General features: G+C 45.7%; 2 protein-coding genes across 2 annotated transcripts; both read left to right on the top strand.

Moving 5' to 3' along the window:
- The first annotated feature begins 4,050 nt into the window (after positions 1-4,050).
- On the top strand, positions 4,051-4,755 carry C13H20orf141 (chromosome 13 C20orf141 homolog). Its single transcript, XM_027558115.1, has 2 exons — positions 4,051-4,439; positions 4,524-4,755. Exons 1-2 carry the CDS (start codon positions 4,174-4,176, stop codon positions 4,753-4,755), a joined length of 498 nt encoding a protein of 165 aa, XP_027413916.1. The 5' UTR covers positions 4,051-4,173.
- Positions 4,756-5,206: 451 nt separating this feature from the next.
- TMEM239 (transmembrane protein 239) lies at positions 5,207-5,970 on the top strand. The gene is made up of 2 exons (XM_027558116.1): positions 5,207-5,346; positions 5,436-5,970. Exons 1-2 carry the CDS (start codon positions 5,207-5,209, stop codon positions 5,968-5,970), a joined length of 675 nt encoding a protein of 224 aa, XP_027413917.1.
- Positions 5,971-18,409: the final 12,439 nt, after the last annotated feature.

Here is an 18,409-nt window from a genome sequence, read left to right on the forward strand (position 1 = left end):
GAGAAACATCACATACATCAGCAAATTGGGCCGATGACCAACATATAGATTTAAGCAGCGAACTGAGAAGTCCCAAGTAAAAGCAACCTGGAGTCCCAGTTAGGAAAAAGTCTGGGGTAAGACTTCAAATTGCTGTTTGGGCGGTTCCCACTTATAATCCCAGGCTGCAAACTAATATCAGTTCATGCAAAAATGCAGCTCTGGTTTTACTTTAACGTTTTTGCAATGCTGCTTGTTTTATCTTGTGAGTCATAGTGAAAGTGAAAGTCGCTCAGTTGTATCCGACTCTTCGAGAGCCCATGGACTATAGCCTGCCAGGCTCCTCTGTTCATGGCATTCTCTAGGCCAGAATACTGGAGTGGGTAGCCATTCCCTTCTCCAGGGGATCTTCCCAACCCAGGAATTGAACCCAGGTCTCCCACATTGCAGGCAGAGTCTTTACCATCTGAGCTGCCAGGAAAGCCCATAAAATTTTTGTTAAACCTCAGGCATGGTTGGCCAGACCTCCAGGAGCTCAAGAAGTACCATTCCCTCTCTTATCTAAAGTACTGCCTGACTTGCTGTGCTTGTGGGTAGGCACAGAATCTGAGCAGTGTCCAGGCAGGTCAGAAGCAGGTCAGAGGCCTGCTCTCCTGCTTCTGAAGCCTGAACAAGACTTCCTCCATTTTAATTTCCCTACAGGACTCTCCTGGACACTCCCTAGTGTGATCAGGTGGCTGGAAGCAGAGATGATAGATGACTTTGGTGCCACACAAGCTTAATATCACATGCCACGTCTGCTGTTCATTTTGTTTGGGTATCCTTAGACAGTAATTTTATCTCTGAGTTTCTGTTTTCTCATCTGTAAAATGGGAACAATAATGTCTTCCTTTTGGGGTTGCTGTGATGAAGTGAGATTATATGTGGTTCCTGGGGGCCCCTAATTAACTGGATGAACTAAAGGTAGGGAAACAGCTTAATACAGTCCTCTTGCTCCCACATACATAGATAGAATAAAACAGTATCAAGAGAAGAGAAGAGGCTATGTCTCTGGTTACACAAACTGAGAAGTAGCCTAATCTGCTGCCTCTCTGTGCTTCCTAATCTGTTCCTGGCTCTCACTCCCCACTACATGCTCTCCCTGCGATGCAGGTGAGCGCGGATGGGGACTCCACCGGGACCAAGATGCATCTTCCTACATGCCTCTCTCCCCTCACCACTTCCTCCCCCAGCTATCTCTCTTCTGTACATCAATGTCTTCTAGAGCCTTGTTCCTCAAAGTGTGTCCAAGGAGCTGCATTTTTAAAAATCCCCAGAGGATTCAACCCCAGGAGATACATGTGAGCTGAGAAGCACTAGATGGCGGTCTAGAGCAACTCCATCTAAAATGCATAAGACAGCTTTCTGAGTTTGATGGTGTTTGATACTGTTACTGGAAATTTTATCTCAAGCCACAAGAGTATATCCACATTACTTTAGAAAATCAGTATTTCATTCATCCTGGGAGAGTATATTCCTGATCTCCACCATAGGACACTAATATTGATTTGCTATTAAAAAAAAGAAATCATTTTAATCAAAATACTACAGAGTATGATTTTAAAGGTACATCACATTTAGATTTGTATGAGACGATTCTTCTCTATGCTTCCCTATTACCAGGTTAACTACTTTTAGTGTTTTTTATTTCTCCTTGTATTTACTTTTATCTTTCTATTGCTATTTCTTGAATTTTTTCCACCTAAACTTTAAACTTTTCATTTTGTATTGGGGTATATTTTTTGGACTTTTATGTTTAGATTTTATCTGTAGATTTCCTGCTATGGAATTAAAGATTTAGCTTTCCTACCAGCCCTCCCCTCAACATACACCAAAATATACATATGCATTTCCCCCTGCCATCCTCCCAAAAGAGCTGAATCACTAGAGTCAATATTCAGTTCTTATATTATGATCATGATTATTGTTCAATTTTTTGTATTCCCTGGATTTAGCAATTATTTTATCATTTGCTTGGTTTTTAATACACTAGTTAATTCAATCCCAAAGCTTCCAAATGAACTAAATATTTTGCATATGTCTAAAAACAGCAGATAATCAGTTTTATTTTCTTCTAGAGACATCCCTCCTGGAGTATCTATCTTTTGATTCTAGGCTGGGGTTACTTGCTTTCTTTATCTGGAAACGTTGCTGACATCCCAGGTCTTTCTCATCATCCCTTTCCTGTGTTTAGCCTCACTTCTTTCCTAGTTTAGTTCATTATTTTTCTGAAGCACATCCTCCAGTAGCTTTCTAAGAAAGAGTGTATGCAAGGTCAAGTTTTTGAGAACTTGTTTGGCTTAAAATGTCTTTGAAGTGAAGTGAAGTGAAGTCACTCAGTGGTGTCCGACTCTTTGCGACCCCATGGACTGTAGCCTACCAGGCTTCTCAGTCCATGGGATTTTCCAGGCAAGAGTACTGGAGTGGGTTATCATTTCCTTCTCCAGGGGATCTTCCCAACCCAGGGATCGAACCCAGGTCTCCTGCATTGTAGACAGATGCTTTTACCCTATAAGCCACCAGGGAAGCCCAAAAATGTCTTTACCCTCATACTTAATAATCATGTAGACAGATATATGCTACCGCTGCTGCTGCTGCTAAGTCGCTTCAGTCGTGCCCAACTCTGTGTGACCCCATAGATGGCAGCCCACCAGGCTCCCCCATCCCTGGGATTCTCCAGGCAAGAACACTGGAGTGGGTTGCCACTTCCTTCTCCAAATGAAGGAAAAGTGAAAGTGAAGTCGCTCAGTTGTGTCCAACTCTTAGCGACCCCATGGACTGCAGCCTACCAGGCTCCTCCGTCCATGGGATTTTCCAGGCAAGAGTTCTGGAGTGGGGTGCCATTGCCTTCTCCAAATCTACTAAGTTGTAAATAATTTTCTTCAAAATTTTGTGGGCATTGCTTTATTGTTTGGGGCTGACTCAGAAAAACGCAACCAATGAAAGGTCCCAGGGGTGGTGGCATTGGCTGTATCATTGTTGAGCCCACCATCACCAAATATGTCAAGGTCACTAGGCTTGAATCTTTGAACAGAGTCCCCTGGAGACAGATATGCAGCGAGACGCTTGCTGTGTCTCCTCCTCTCCTAGGGGCTGTATGGCCACTGTCCCTCTACCCCTACCTCCATCAGTTTACCTTCAAAATATGATATGAGAACAAGGATTAAGTTCTCTTGATTATGACCCATTTTCACTCTTGCCTCTCAAGTCACTAAACTGAAATGTGTTGGAACCTCTGTAACCATTTACAGATTACCAGTTAGAGACAGGTTTCTTTTCCAGATCAGTCCCTTTATACATGTTCATTCTTCTTAATTTCATTCTTGGAGGGTAACCTTAACCTCCAATTTTGGGGTTACTATGTTGTAGCCCTCTCACAGTCACATTCTCTGTGCCATTTCTGGAATGCCAGTATCCAGAACACCTCCCACAAACCACATTGCTTCTAACACCTAAACAGCCCCTCCCGCCCCACCCCCATTTAGCAGGTCATGTGGTTACCCCATTCCAGAAAGCCTCAGGTTGCTTCCTGGCAGAGTCTATCTGTGCATTCCAGGATTGAAATTCTGAATAATCCCCCACATGAATGCCCACAGGCATCACCTTGCTCTCAAGGGAAAAAACTGGGGACAGACAGGTTGAGCGACTTGCCCCTGGACACCTAGTCCTGGGAACCTGTGAGATAAAGAAAGTGGCTCTTCCTTTCTTGGTCAGCTGCCCAGGTGGTGATGGGGTTACAATGCCTCCTGGCAACTCAGATCCCCACAGACCCCTTGGGTGGAGAATTAGCAAAGATAAGAGGATGAGTCTTAGCTCTTAAATGTCAGACCTCCTTCTGGCTACACCACCAGCTAATTATGAGGCCAGGGCCAGCATTAGCAACCCTGACCCTACCCCACCCCACCCCGCTTACCCCAGGACCCCACCTGGCAATAGGTCACAATGCTCCAGCTGCCCAACCAACCAGAATGACTGACCAAAGTGGGAGGAGGTGAGGAGGGTTTGGTGAGTGGGCGTGTGAGGAGGGGGAGATTCCTAAACAGTCCAACTCCCCACTGCCTGAGCCTACCCTTGAGGTCTGCCACCACCCCCTCCCACGCTCCCACTCCTCCTCTCGCCCAGCACTAGTCCTTCCTGTAACCTCCACCTTCCTCCATGACCCACCTCTGCTTACCCAGGCCCGAAGCTGCTGTTTCTCCTACCCCAGGCCCTCCCAGGGGCATGGGTGCAGGGGAGGGATCAGCTAGTCCAGTGGGTCCGTGTGTGTCCCCCTGGGGCCCTAGCAGGGCCCAGGTCCTGGATAGTGTCCTTGGACTGGGGGCACTGGGGCTGACAATTCGGGCCATCTTTTCCACAACTGGCCCAGCCTTGCTGCTGCTGCTGCTACTGGTCAGCTTCCTGGCCTTCGACATGCTCCACCGGTAAGTGGACTGCAGCCTACAGGTTGGGCAGGTGAGCAAACCATCAGCCTCCCCAAACCCAGCTGCCGCCCTTTCTCTCCACAGGCCTGCAGGTCCCACCTGGTCACAGCACACACATCTCACAAGAGGCCAGAGTCAGGGGGCCGGCGAGGGTCCGGAACAGCAGGAGGCTCCACCCGCGGTGGCAGTCGCAGGACGACTCAGCCTCCAGGAGGCTCTGTTGCTGCTGTGCCTGGGCGCGGGGTTGCTCCTGGGAGCCCGCGGTGTGCCCTTGACCCTGCTTGCCCTTGCTTTTTGCCTTCATCCTTGGACTTGAGTGTCCTCCGGAAATACACTGGCCATGCTGTTTCCTCAGGCTTCCTTTCCTCCACCCTAGGTTGGGAAGGTGGGAGGATACTCCTTTATCCCCCAGCCTGCATCTTGGGGGACCTCTGGCCTCACAATGTGGACAGTGGATACCTAAGTCTGAGTCTGAGGGCATCAGTAAAATGTGAGATAAGGGACAGGGAGCCCAGTGCAGGGTATGGAGCCATCTCAGAACCTGTAGGTTGGGGGAGGCTATTCTGGCCTCCTCTGTGATTCTAGAGAACTTCTCTTGAAAGAATTAAAAGAGTGAAGCAGGGCTGGATACAGGCCAGCAGGGAAGGGAGGGCTCCAAAGAGGGCTTTCCACAAGAAAACGTGACAGACTACATCTGTGGGCTCACCAGGCTCCCCTAAAGCCTGAAGGGTCCACGAGAGAGGCTCAGGTAAACCTCACACCCAGCAATGGTCCCTCTCTTGGCTGGCCCCCACCCTGATCCAGGTCATAATAGGGCTCCTCTGGGGAGGGTGGGGGCACTGAGAGTGGGGGCTCAACTCTGGCTGCCAGGCTGTCCTGGGTGCGGCAGGAAGCAACATGACTTAGGTGGCTCTGCCCAGAGGTAAGACCCAGGCCCCAGTTCAAAGCCCCACCACACCCATGCTGGTTTGGTCCCTCCTGATCCCTCTGCACCCACACCTGCCCTGAGGTCCCAGGCATCTCCAGGGCTGCTCCTGCAGCTGGCCTGGCCCTCTCCCTAGGTGCACCAACCACGATGCAGCAGCTACGAATGGAGACAGATGCCATCGGGGCCGGTGAGGGGCCGCAGCGTGCGGTGCCCTGGTCAGCCTGGGTCTCTCGGGAGGGCTGGGTGCGCTGGTGCATGTGTCACGTGCCCCCGAGCTGGACCCAGTGGTGGACTACATCTGGCTGGCGGCAGCCACTGCAGCGTGTGCTGTGGGGTCTGGAGGGGGTCCTCTACCTGCTGCTGGCCCTGATGCTGTGTCACGCGCTCTTCACCACCGGCTCCCACCTCCTGAGCTCCCTGTGGCCCGTGGCGGCTGCGGTGTGGCGCCATCTGCTGCCGGCTGTCCTGCTGCTGCTGCTCAGTGCCCTCCCTGCGCTGCTCTTCACCGCCTCCTTCCTGCTGCTGTTTTCCACACTACTGAGCCTCGTGGGCCTCCTCACCTCCATGTCTCACCCAGGCAACGCTCAGGACTTAGACCAATAGAAGGGCAACCCCATCCCGCTGCTTGTGTCTGTTGAGCCCTGGCCTAGGGCCTGAGGCCCAGGGGAAAGGGAGGGCAGTGGGACCAGGGCCTTTCTGTGTCAGCAGCCCCCCAACCTACAGTCTCTAGCTGGGACTGGGCGGGACATGGGTGATATTGCTGGAACTGGCAGGATATAGACTGGCCTGACCTCTGGGCACCTCCCTCAAGCTGATGCTGCAGGTACTTGGTGTGGAAGGCCAGAAATTTTGGGAAGAGATGTTAGGGCAGAAGGCTCAACCAGGAGCAGAGTGTGGCCAAGCCATCAAGAGTTTCCACGTGCATGTGCTGATGCTACTGGGGCCCCTTTAGCAGCTGGCAGTATCTTTTTCTTGCAGCTGCTCAACTGTCTCAGCATTAGACTCATAGCAACTTCTACCTGTATTTACCATTTCCCCCACCAACCGCCTCTTTTCACTTGCCCAGGCTCTAGAAAGGGCTCAATGACAGAAATGTAGCTGAGAGAGGGCTAGCCAGAATCCTCATGAGACCTCAGCTTTCACCTTCCAGATGTTTCTGCCCAAGCATTCCCCGCTCCCTAGACTTCCTACCTCCTGCCTCGTCCACATCCCCAAGTCTGGGAAATGAGCCAACCAACACAGTGAGTTTCCCAGGGAGAGCTTACTCTTTAAGACTCCTGAGGTTTGCTATGGAAAAACAAACAAGAAATCCCATTTCACCCACCTATGCAGTGTGTGACCTTGGCCAATTAATTCTTTTGAGCCTTGGTATGAAGTGGGTCCTGTCATGGAGTTGCTGTGAGTCAAAGGCAATAATATCTGTGTGTGAAGTACTTTGTAAAGACCAGAAAATTGTAAGCTATTGTATGGAACTCTAAAGAGCAGAAAGCTTCTCTAGGCCTTCAGAGAAATGTTCTGTCCTGGATACAGTTTGGACCCTACAATGGTAAACAGAGGATGGATGAGTGTGAACAAGAGGTAAAAGGTCGTATGCCATGAAATCTCAAAATATGCAGGTGTTGAACTCTTCTGACTGTGAAATGCTCGGTGGGGCTTGGTGCCGGGAGACGGCTTGCACAGCCATGTGAGTGCGGAAAACATAGCCCAGGGGTTTCTAAAACCAACCCAACAAGCTGTTTACAACACCAGGAGAGCCTTGGAAGGTGGCATCCCTCGATGCCCAGGATGCTGGCTTTTCACATCTCAGCTAACCCTCCAGACAAAACAGTGAGTGATTAGTCACTACAAGTAAGACACATGATAGGTAAGACCCACCCACCTGACCCTCACCCCACTCCAGGCCTCCACTTAGTCCCTGACCCTCTCCAATTCCTAGCCAGACTTGATCCCACTACATACATCACCCTAAAACCCTCACTCCTGTATCCCTCAACTAAAAGCCTCCTCTCTGGCCACCTAAATACTCAAGCCCTGTGAACCAGCCCCTAGAACCCATGTTCATTTTTGCTAAAACCCATTCGCTGTGGAGTTTCATAACCCTGTGTGCCACTGATCAGATGCCTTCAGCATCAGCTCCTGAAACCCAAGACACAGTCCTTCCTTCCTTTTTCCTTCCTGTTCTCCCTGAAATATGGCCTGGTAGCAAGGGCAAGGCAGGCCATGGAAGTGGCAAAGCGTCATAGCTAGCATGGGCTCTGGTGTATTAGCTCAAGCTGGGCTCGAATCCCAGCACTGCACTTTCCAGTCCCACAGCTTTGGCAAAAATTGCTAACCCTTCTTGAACTTAATTTTTCTGTTGGTTAAAATAAAGGCAAGCATACCTGTCCTGGGGCACCCATGGGGCATCTGGTATGTGGGCAAAATTCCTGGACTGACTCCTCACACCACAAACTGTAGCTATGCTGTTATTACTATTCCATTTTAGAGATGAGAAGTCAGGCACAGGATAGCTACTTGCCTATGGTAAGGTCAGGTTGTTTGAGTCCTAGTCCAGCCTGATAGGCTACTAAAGAGAAACCAATGGAGGAAATACAACCTCACTAAAGACCCCAGGGCTTCTCAGTGCCCATTGGTTAAGCTCCTGTCAGAGATGAAGCCTGGATGCCAATCTTGGGCCCCTCGCTAACTTGGCTGTGCATTGTTGGCCAGGGATATCACTCTGGAGCCTTGGAACCATTCTAATTGAGAGAGGAGGTTTTGGCCCAAACCAGACACACTGAGGAGCAGGATTTTGGCAGGAGCAAGGAGAAAGCCTTCTTCCCTTCACCATGTAAACAAATATCTTCTACCCTCCTGTATTGCTGGTGTGAGGTAGGGTGGCACAGGCAGACCAGAGACCAAATGGGCAATACCTATCAAATTAGATTAACACATAGCCTGTGACCCAAAATGCTATGTGACACACAGCAACCCAAGAAAAATTCTCCCAAAGGCCCAAGATGGTCTTGCTCCTCAAAGTGTGGTCCCAAAGCCAACAGTATCAGCATCACCTGGAAACTGGCTACACATGTAGAGTTCCAGGCCTCACCCCAGGAGTCATGAATCAGAGCCTGCATTTTTAACAAAACTCCCAGAGGATACACTGGGAGAAGTTTGAGAAGCACTACAGGTGGGGGAATATGTTGAAGGGATATGTCTGAGAATGGAGCACTGTGGAGATGAGGCAGCAGTTAGAAGGGGTGGAAGTTATACAGATTGATCTTGAAATCCCAGCATTGAGTGAAAAATAGCTGAACGAGAAATAATAGAATTCTTTTCACACAAATTTAAAACGCATGCCAGTAAAACCAGACACTTTTAAAAAAGAATAAAAAATAGAATGGGATGGCCAACTCTAGAGTCAGGCAAATGGGATGGAGTATGCAGGTAAAGGGAAAGTGAGGAACCTTGCAGAGAGGAAAGAAAAACGTAATTCTTGAAATTACTTTAAATGTAGACAAAGTCATCCGTTTAGGCTTAAATCACTTTATAATGCAAGCCTGGGGAGAATTAACATGCTGGAAAGAAGTTCTAAGCCTTTCCATTTGGGCCAAGAAAGGAAAGCTGTTCCACAGGCCTGAGTCACCAGGGCTTCTTTGAGGCCCGACCCCGCAGCGAGCTCAGGTGGGGTTGGGGTAGGGGTGGGGATCCAGTAACTTCTGTAGCCTGGCCAGAAAAGTAAATCCGATCAGGTGGAGCATAAAGAACCGGAGCGGAGGAGGTGTCAGCCGCGAGGGGTCTTGCATTTGAGAAAGTGAGACGGGTTCCACAGCGACACACACGCACCCTGGGGGGCGACTAGGAGCAGGAGCGCCCGGTAAGATTTTCTCCTGCCCCAAAGACCCGGAAGCAATGAGTAAGAGCGGCCAGGATGCGGGAGGGTCCCAGAGGACGGTGTCAAGGGAGCTCACAAAGCTGCGGGCGCCACTTCAGCTAGAGGTGTGAGTGACCACCCTGGTGGGAAAAAGAGGGATCCCTGGAAGGGGTCAGGGCGGCGCCAGGGAACCGCTCTGGACCAGCTACGGGGAGCCGGGAGGGGGCGCTCTTACCCAGACGCGGCTCCGCGCGCTAGAGGGTGAGCAGAGCGACCGTGCTCGCAGTCGGTGGCCACGAGCCTGGGCCGGGGCCGAGGGGCGGGAGGGGGCGACTGGGCCCCGAAGGGAGGAGAAAGGGGGTGCCTAAGTTGCTCTGGGAGGTTGCCCCAGGTGCAGGGGCCGGGTAAGGGGCGCATAGGCTCAGGGGCACCGGAGAGGGGTCTGGGCGACAGCTGGAGAGCTCCAAGCTGGCGCGTTGACCGTGGAGGCAGTGCAGTGAGCAAGGGCCTGTTGTTGGGAAGAAAATCCCAAACCTAGCCAGAGATCAGAGGGCTGTGGGCACCCACGCAGGGAAGTGCTAGCTATCCCCGTAAATCAACACCTTCCCTCCATCTTCACCCCCCGCTCCCCCACCCCCGGAATCATAGTCTGCAGACTAGATGCCAGGCGTGGCCCCCTGGCGGAGACCTCCAGCTCTGATTTCGAAGAGTCGGACTTGGCTGCGTGTGGGACGGAAGCGAAGAGGAGGAGACGTGTCTCACGGCCCGGTCCTAAAACGGGCGGTGGGTGAACGGGTAGATCCTGGGGCCGGGAAGGAGCTTCTCCCGCCCACTGTCTTCACAGTGGCGGCTTCATTGACTACAAAATCTCTTTAACCCAAATCCCTAGCCTAGGTTCCCTAGCCAAAAACCCAGAGACAACAAGGGCAGAGCTCCTGAGAATCCTGGAGAAGGAAGAGCCCAATCTCGTGAGCTTCACTGTCCCCGACTGCTGTCCTAATCCTAGTCTATTCTTCCATTCTTCCTAGGGTAAAGAGCTGTATTTTGTGAGGTTCCGTCAGGATCTAGATGTACATCAGCTCACTTTGGACAAGTCATTTGCTGCGGTGCAAACATCTCTATTACCTTTCAGATATTTTCATCTTAAAAATAAAAGAACTTAAGAGGTGTAGCTTTTACCATATTTTCTGGCCTGTGTCTTCAAATGTCTAACCAAAATACAGTTTTAAAACTGATATGTGATACTGCATACTTAAAAATATTTGTAACATATATGAAAGTTGTAAAGCCCTCTAAGCCCAAAGATACCACTTCCGTCTAAAAGCCAGAAATAAGAGGATAGGACCTCTTTCTTCATGTTCAACTTCTGATTTGTACCAGCCGGAATTCACAGACAATGACATATGGAAATGCTGCTCACTGGTACCGTTGACTGGATTCTGATTTTGAAAGAACTGCTTCTAAGTTTCCACCATTGAGAATTACTGTCAAGTTTTGATAGTTCACCTTTATCCAGTCAAATTCCCTTCTATTCCTAGTTTGCTAGCAGTTTTGATCATGAGTGGAGGTTAAATGATAAAATTTTTTTGCATCTACTCCAAGGACTATTTTGCTCAAAATTCTCCAAGCCAGGCTTCAACAATACATGAACCATGAACTTCCAGATGTTCAAGCTGGATTTAGAAAAGGCAGAAGAACCAGAGATCAAATTGCCAACATCCGTTGGATCATTGAAAAAACAAGAGTTCCAGAAAAACACCTACTTCTGCATTATTGACTACACCACAGCCTTTGACTGTGTGTATCACAACAAACTGTGGAAAATTCTCAAAGAGATGGGAATACGAGACCACCTTACCTGCCTCCTGAGAAATCTGTATGCAGGTCAAGAAGCAACAGTTAGAACCAGATGTGGAACAACAGACTGGTTCCAAATAGGGAAAGGAGTATGTCAAGGCTTGTATATTGTCACCCTGCTTATTTAACTTATATGCAGAGCACATAATGCAAAATGCCAGGCACCAGTTGGACTCAAGATTGCTGGGAGAAATATCAATAACTTCAGATATGCAGATGACACCACCCTTATGGCAGAAAGTGAAGAAGAACTAAAGAGCCTCTTGATGAAAGTGAGAGACTGAAAAAGCTGGCTTACAACTCAACATTCAGAAAACGAAGATTATGGCATCCGGTCCCATCACTTCATGGCAAATAGATGGGAAAACAGTGACAGACTTTATTTTGGGGGGCTCCAAATCACTGCAGATGGTCACTGCAGCCATGAAATTAAAAGACGCTTTCTCCTTGGAAGAAAAGCTATGACCAACCTAGACAGCATACTGAAAAACAGGGACATTACCTTGCCAACAAAGGTCTAGTCAAAGCTATGGTTTTTCCAGTAGTCAGGTATGGATGTGAAAGTTGGACTATAAAGAAAGCTGAGCGGCAAAGAATTGATGCTTTTGAACTGTGGTGTTGGAAAAGACTCTTGAGAGTCCCTTGGATTACAAGGAGATCCAACCAGTCCATCCTAAAGGAAATCAGTCCTGAATATTCATTGGAAGGACTGATGCTGAAGCTGAAACTCCAATATTTTGGCCACCTGATGTGAAGAACCGACTCAATGGAAAAGACCCTGATGATGGGAAAGATTGAAGGTGGAAGGAGAAGGGACGACAAAGGATGAGATGGTTGGATGGCATCACCAACTCGATGGACATGAGTTTGAGCAAGCTCCAGGAGTTGGTGATGGACAGGGAAGCCTGGCGTGCTGCAGTCCATTGGGTTGCAAAGAGTCAGACATGACTGAGTCACTGAACTAAACTGACAAGGACTGTTTATTCTGCTTTATTCTGTTTATGTGGTGAATTAAATTTTTAGGTGTCTTTTAATGTTAAACCACTACCGGAAAGAAGCACATCCTGTTTTTCTTGTTTGTTTGGCTGGACTGCATTGCTTTCAGGATCTCCTGACCAGGGATTGAACCCAGGCCACAGCAGTGAAAGCCCAGAATCCTAACCACTAGTCCACCAGCCACCAGTGAACTACCCTAGCTCCCTCTTAACTTACATATAATTCATACATTTTACATACAAATAAATGCACAAGTATTGAGGGTTCAATAAATTTTTACATATTTGTCTGTTTGTGTGTGTACCCAGATAACTACCACCCAGATAGAACTTTCCCATTGTCCCAGAAAGTTCCATCATGCCCTTTCCCAATCAGTATCTCCCTCAAAAGGTAATCACGATTCTGATTTCTATCAGCATAGATTGTTGAAACCTGTGCAGAATCTATGCAGCCTATTGTTGAAACTGTGCAGAATAAAATCATACAAAATGTACTCTAGTGTCTGACTTCTTTCAGGATTACATCTGTGAGATTTACCCGTATCTTTGCATCTATCAGGATTTTGCTTTCCTTTATATCAATCTCATTGCATGGGAAAACTATTTATTCACGCTTGTTGATGGACATTTGGCTTGTTTCCAAGTTTTGGATACTATGAAAAAACATTCTATGAATATTCTTGTGCAAGTTTTTTGGTAGATCTTTCTAGATGTACAGATCTCTTGAAGTGAAATTGTCAAATCACAGAGAATGTAAATGTTCAACTTTAGTAAATGCTACCCAATAATTTCCAAAGTGAGTTGTACCATGCAGTGGTTCCACTGCTTTTTTTCAGCCTATCCAGCTAATTCATATGGTATTTACATTTCTGTTTCTTGTTTTCACTTTTGCTTGGGTGATTTCTGAGAGAAGGAAATAGCATCTTTACTCTGTCACCTTCAGACTGTACAATCTCTTTTTTTTTTTAGCGGCACAGCAAACAGGATCTTAGTCCCCCAACTGGGAATGGAATCTATGCCCCCTGCAGTGGAAGCTTGGAGCCTTAACCACTGGACTGCTAGGGAAGTCCCTCTCTTTCCTTTTTAAAGCCAAGAATGCATGATTGGTTTAACATTCAAATATAATCAATGGACTTCACCATATTATCAAACTGAAAAGCATACATGATTATTTCCTTAGACATAGAAAAGGCATTTGGCAAAATACAATATCTATTTCTGATTTAAAATAAAAACAAAACCTCTCAGCAAATTGGCAGTAGAAGGAAACTTCCTCAACTTTACAGAGGGCATCTATGATAAATCTACAGTTAATCTCACACTTAATGGTGAAAAACTGAATATTTTTTCCTCTGAGATCAGGAACAAGGTAAGTATGTCTGTTCTCACCATTTCTATTTAACATTGTACTGGATGTCCTAGCCAGGCCATAAGGCAAGAAATATAAATAAAAAGCATACAGACTGGAAAGCAAGAAGTGTCTTTATTCACAGACAACAAAATTGTGTAAGTAGAGAATCCTATGCTGCTGCTGGTAAGTCACCTCAGTTGTGTCCGACTCTGTGCAACCCCAGAGACAGCAGCCCACCAGGCTGCCCCGTCCCTGGGATTCTCCAGGCAAGAACACTGGAGTGGGTTGCCATTTCCTTCTCCAATGCTTGAAAGTGAAAAGTGAAAGGGAAGTCCCTCAGTCATGTCCGACTCTTAGCGGCCCCATGGACTGCAGCCTACTAGGCTCCTCCATCCATGCAATTTTCCAGGCAAGAGTACTGGAGTGGGGTGCCATTGCCTTCTCTGATGGAGTCTATCAAAAAGCTACTAAAATAACTGAATTTAGCAAAGTAATGTGTACATGATTGTAGTTATGATACAAGGTCAAAATACAAAATCAATTGTATTTTTCTGTACTAGCAGTGAATGATCAGAAAAAGATACTTTAAAATCTCTCTTACAATAAAATAACGTGGGACCTGGGGGTATCTGACAAAAGATATGACAGATCTATACATGGATAACAACAACATATTGCTGAGAGTAATTAAAGAAAATCTAAATAAATGGAGAGATATATCTTGCTCATTGGGTTAGATGACTCAGTAAGATCTCAAGTGTTTTCAAATTGATCTATGTGCTCAATACAATTGCAAAATCTCAGAATTTGTGTAGAAATTAATAAGCTGATTTTAAAACTCATTTGGAAATGTAAAGGTCCTAGAAGAGTCAGAATAACTTTGATAAAGAAAAACATTTGGAAGACTAACACTACCTGATTCCAAGACTTATCATAAAGCTATAGAAATCAAGGGAGTTGGTACTGGCACTAAGTTAGACAAATATTAATAGATAAATGAAACAGAAAATCCAGAAATAGATCTACGTGTAATACATACATGATTTTTTACAACAATGTTCACGGAATTTAGTGGAGAAAGATCAGTCTTCAACAAGTGGGCTGGAACCATTAGATATTCATATGCAAAAAAATGAATTTCAATTCATACCTTATACCATGTACAAAAATTAATTCAGAACATATCATAGACTTAAATGTAAAACCTAAAACTATAAACCTTCTAGAAGCAAACAGAGAAAATAGCCATGACATTGGGTTAGGTAGAGATTTCTTAGACATGACACCAAAAATATAATCCATAAAAGAAAAATTGATAAGCTGTCCTTGACTAAAATTAAAATGTTCTGTCCTTCAAAAGACAAGCCACACTCTGGGAGAAAGTATTTGCAAAATATATATCTGATAACAGACTTGGATACAAAGTAAAGAACTCTCAAAACCCAGTAAGGTTTTTAAAAGGGGGCATGGTGATGAAGAACAAACAATTTAAACAGAAACTTTACCAAAAAAGACATATAGATTGCAAATAAGCACAGGAAAATGTTCAATATTGTTAGTCATTATGTAAATGCAAATTAAAACCATACCTTCCCCCTATTAGAATGGCTAATATTAAAAAGATAACTGATACCAAGTGTTGTCAAGAATGTGGAAGAACTTCAACCCTTAGACACTGTCAGTGTGAATGTAAAATGGGACAACCACTTTGGAAAATCATTTGGTAGTTTCTTAAAAAGTTAAACATACATCTTCCGTACCATCCAGACATTTTATTCCTAGATATTTCCCCAAGAGAAATGAATTTGAATCAGTTCTAATGAGGTGGATGAAACTGGAGCCTATTATACAGAGTGAAGTAAGCCAGAAGGAAAAACACCAATACAGTATACTAACGCATATATATGGAATTTAGAAAGATGGTAACAATAACCCTTTGTACGAGACAGCAAAAGAGACACTGATGTATAGAACAGTCTTATGGACTCTGTGGGAGAGGGAGAGGGTGGGAAGATTTGGGAGAATGGCATTGAAACATGTAAAATATCATGTATGAAACGAGATGCCAGTCCAGGTTCGATGCACGATATTGGATGCTTGGGGCTAGAGCACTGGGACGACCCAGAGGGATGGTATGGGGAGGGAGGAGGGAGGAGGGTTCAGGATGGGGAACACATGTATACCTGTGGCAGATTAATTTTGATATTTGGCAAAACTAATACAATTATGTAAAGTTTAAAAAAAAAAAAAGACAGCATATGTCCATACAAAGATTTATACAGAAATGTTCACAGCGGCTTTATTTATAGGGTCAAAAACTGAAAATAACTCGTGTCCCTCAACAGGTAAATGGATAAACACAGATATCGAATATAATGGAATGCTGCTGTTGCTGCTAAGTCACTTCAGTCGTGTCCGACTCTGTGCGACCCCGTAGACAGCAGCCCACCAGGCTCCCCTGTCCCTGGGATTCTCCAGGCAAGAACACTGGAGTGGGTTACCATTTCCTTCTCCAATGCATGAAAGTGAAAAGTTAAAGTGAAGTCGCTCAGTCGTGTCCGACTCCTAGCGACCGCATGGACTGCAGCCTACCAGGCTCCTCCACCCATGGGATTTTCCAGGCAAGAGTACTAGAGTGGGGTGCCATTGCCTTCTCCTTAGTTCCCTGACCAGGTATCAAACCTAGACCCCCTGCATTGGAAGGCAGAGTTCTAACCACTGGAACACACAGGAAAGTCCCTGGGTTAAAGTTTTTTGAAAAAAATAATCTTCCAAATTTCTTAAAACTTTTCTCCCCTGAAAAATAAAGGCTTGTGTAACATGCTGTGCTGGTGCATCTGTTAACCCTTTCAGAAATACTTTATTTTGGCAAAGGAAAGAATATTGGAGTCACTTTTAAAAACCAAAATTCCATGAATGAGAGGAAGTCTATGTACACTTTTCTTCTTACACGATTTGTCAGTGAAGTTTGAGTTCTCTCATGCTTGACTAGCCTACATACTATGTGCCTACATACTGGAGAAATGTAAGATTTTGTTTTTATAATCTCAAAACAAAATCCAGGAAACAATTTAAATTCATGTAATGACTTGTATGCAGCTATTTTGAAGTTTCTTGTTTCCCAGTCACAACTTAATAAAAAATTTGTTAATAAAGGAGTCAAGTGTACTATGTGCTTACATGACAGCAAACTGAAAATAAAATAATTTATCCGCATTTTATCCTTACAATAGATTTCAAATCTACATTGGGATGCTGAGGAAAAGATTATAAAACCTGTGAGCAATGGGAGCTACACAGCAAGATGGGGTGAAAATGAGAAACACACAGGTAGATTGACAGGGATCTGGAGCACACTGAAGTCTCAAAGCGCTCACAGTGTGAGCGTGCCAGACTTGGGGTGGGGTTGGGAGGGAATGGAAAAGCCTAGACAGACCAGCCTGTCAAAAAGAATCGGACACGACTGAAATGACTTAGCATGCACGCAAGGTTTTCTTAGAGAACAGGATGGCAAGCAACAGAGGGCTCCGTGAAGCTGGGTAACTCATATTACTTCCTTCCATAAACCAGTTTAGTTAGGTGCACAATTTTCCATAGAAACACTGAGAAGCCGCAGTTTCAGAGGTGCAAAGAAAAGGGTTTTGTGTCAAGGAATAAATGACTGAACAAGGGATTCTCCACACTGATGAAAACAAAACAAAAAAACAGTTTTTACAATAAAAATTATCTAAAATCTATCTTCCTAACAAGAGGCTTTCTTTCACTTTTGTATGTTCCCATCCACTGTCTACAGCAAAGAAAACCAAGCTCATTTCAAGCACTCTCAGTAAGTCTCAGTAGCCCTGATGACATTATTCTCTAAAGGATTTTATTAACTTATGTTGTCTGTACCAGTTTCCCCAGCACCAGTGTGTGTTTATTTAGCAGATTCCTTTCATTTGCACTTAATAGTTATCCACCAAGGATCAACACTTCTTTGGTCTGCTATTTCCATTTCTGTAAGATGTTACGTTCTTTGACAAAGTAAAATGTCAATAAAAAGTAAGGAAAGATAATGCAGTAATTCTGCATCCTCTTCTCCAGCCTATTCTACTTAAGGTTTAGTGGGTCTGTTTCCTTATTTTCCTGCTTCACATCACTTATCAGTGTACTTACTGCCTTGTTTCAGCCCCCACCTCATACTACACCCAACCCAGGGTCAAGATCATTTATCAAAGCTGAGATGCTATACTTTTAAAAAGTTAATTAATTTGGCTGTGCCAGGTCTGAGTTGCATGTGGGATATAGGATCTTTATTTGCAGCATGAAGTATCTAGTTCCCCGACCACAAACTGAACCTGGGCCTCTGCATGCGTTCGGAGCATGGAGTCTTAGTCACTACCATCAGGGAAGTCCCTGAATTCTTTTAACTTTCTTATTAAGTTTGGCACAGCTCCCCACTCCCTACTCCCAACCTTGGAATTCTCTCTCTGCTCCTCTTCTCCTGCCCACCCACCAAATAGGTTTGCGTTCACTTTACTACTACTGCATATTGTATCTATTAAGTAATGGTTTTCTAATCAGTCTCCCACTTGGGCCTGGGAGCTTCTTGCTTAGTTCCAACCACTTCTGAGTGTCTACCATGAGCCAAGAAATTATACAAGGCAAGGTTGGTATATCTCCCAGAGTAGGTGAACGTTGAACATACATATGAATGGGTGAGACTAGTACAGGTGAGAACTAGCCAGATTCCAAACTCCATACAAAATATTAAGTTTCAATTACAGCTCAGCCTGTGACATTTCCCAATCCCAAAGAGCTGCTGACAATAGGTAACCCCTCCAGGGTCTTTGTTAAGTACACGTGTGTTCTGGTAGGAGTATAATTGAGCGTGTGAGACAGTATGAAAGATGCAGTCAATGATTTCTAAACAGTGTGGATTGCAAGGTCCGACTGGAGAGAACCCAGAGGTAGCCTCCTCAACTCTTAAGATCACAGTTCAGAGAC

This window comes from Bos indicus x Bos taurus, chromosome 13 (assembly GCF_003369695.1).
Source record: "Bos indicus x Bos taurus breed Angus x Brahman F1 hybrid chromosome 13, Bos_hybrid_MaternalHap_v2.0, whole genome shotgun sequence".
In the NCBI taxonomy this organism is placed as follows: Eukaryota; Metazoa; Chordata; class Mammalia; order Artiodactyla; family Bovidae; genus Bos; species Bos indicus x Bos taurus.

Coding starts and splice junctions, on each gene's coding strand:
- TMEM239 (XM_027558116.1), top strand. CDS start 5,207: ATGGTCCCTCTCTTGGCTGGCCCCCACCCTGATCCAGGTCATAATAGG. Junction 5,347..5,435: donor AGGAAGCAACATGACTTAGG/TGGCTCTGCCCA, acceptor CCTCTGCACCCA/CACCTGCCCTGAGGTCCCAG.
- C13H20orf141 (XM_027558115.1), top strand. CDS start 4,174: ATGACCCACCTCTGCTTACCCAGGCCCGAAGCTGCTGTTTCTCCTACC. Junction 4,440..4,523: donor GCCTTCGACATGCTCCACCG/GTAAGTGGACTG, acceptor TTCTCTCCACAG/GCCTGCAGGTCCCACCTGGT.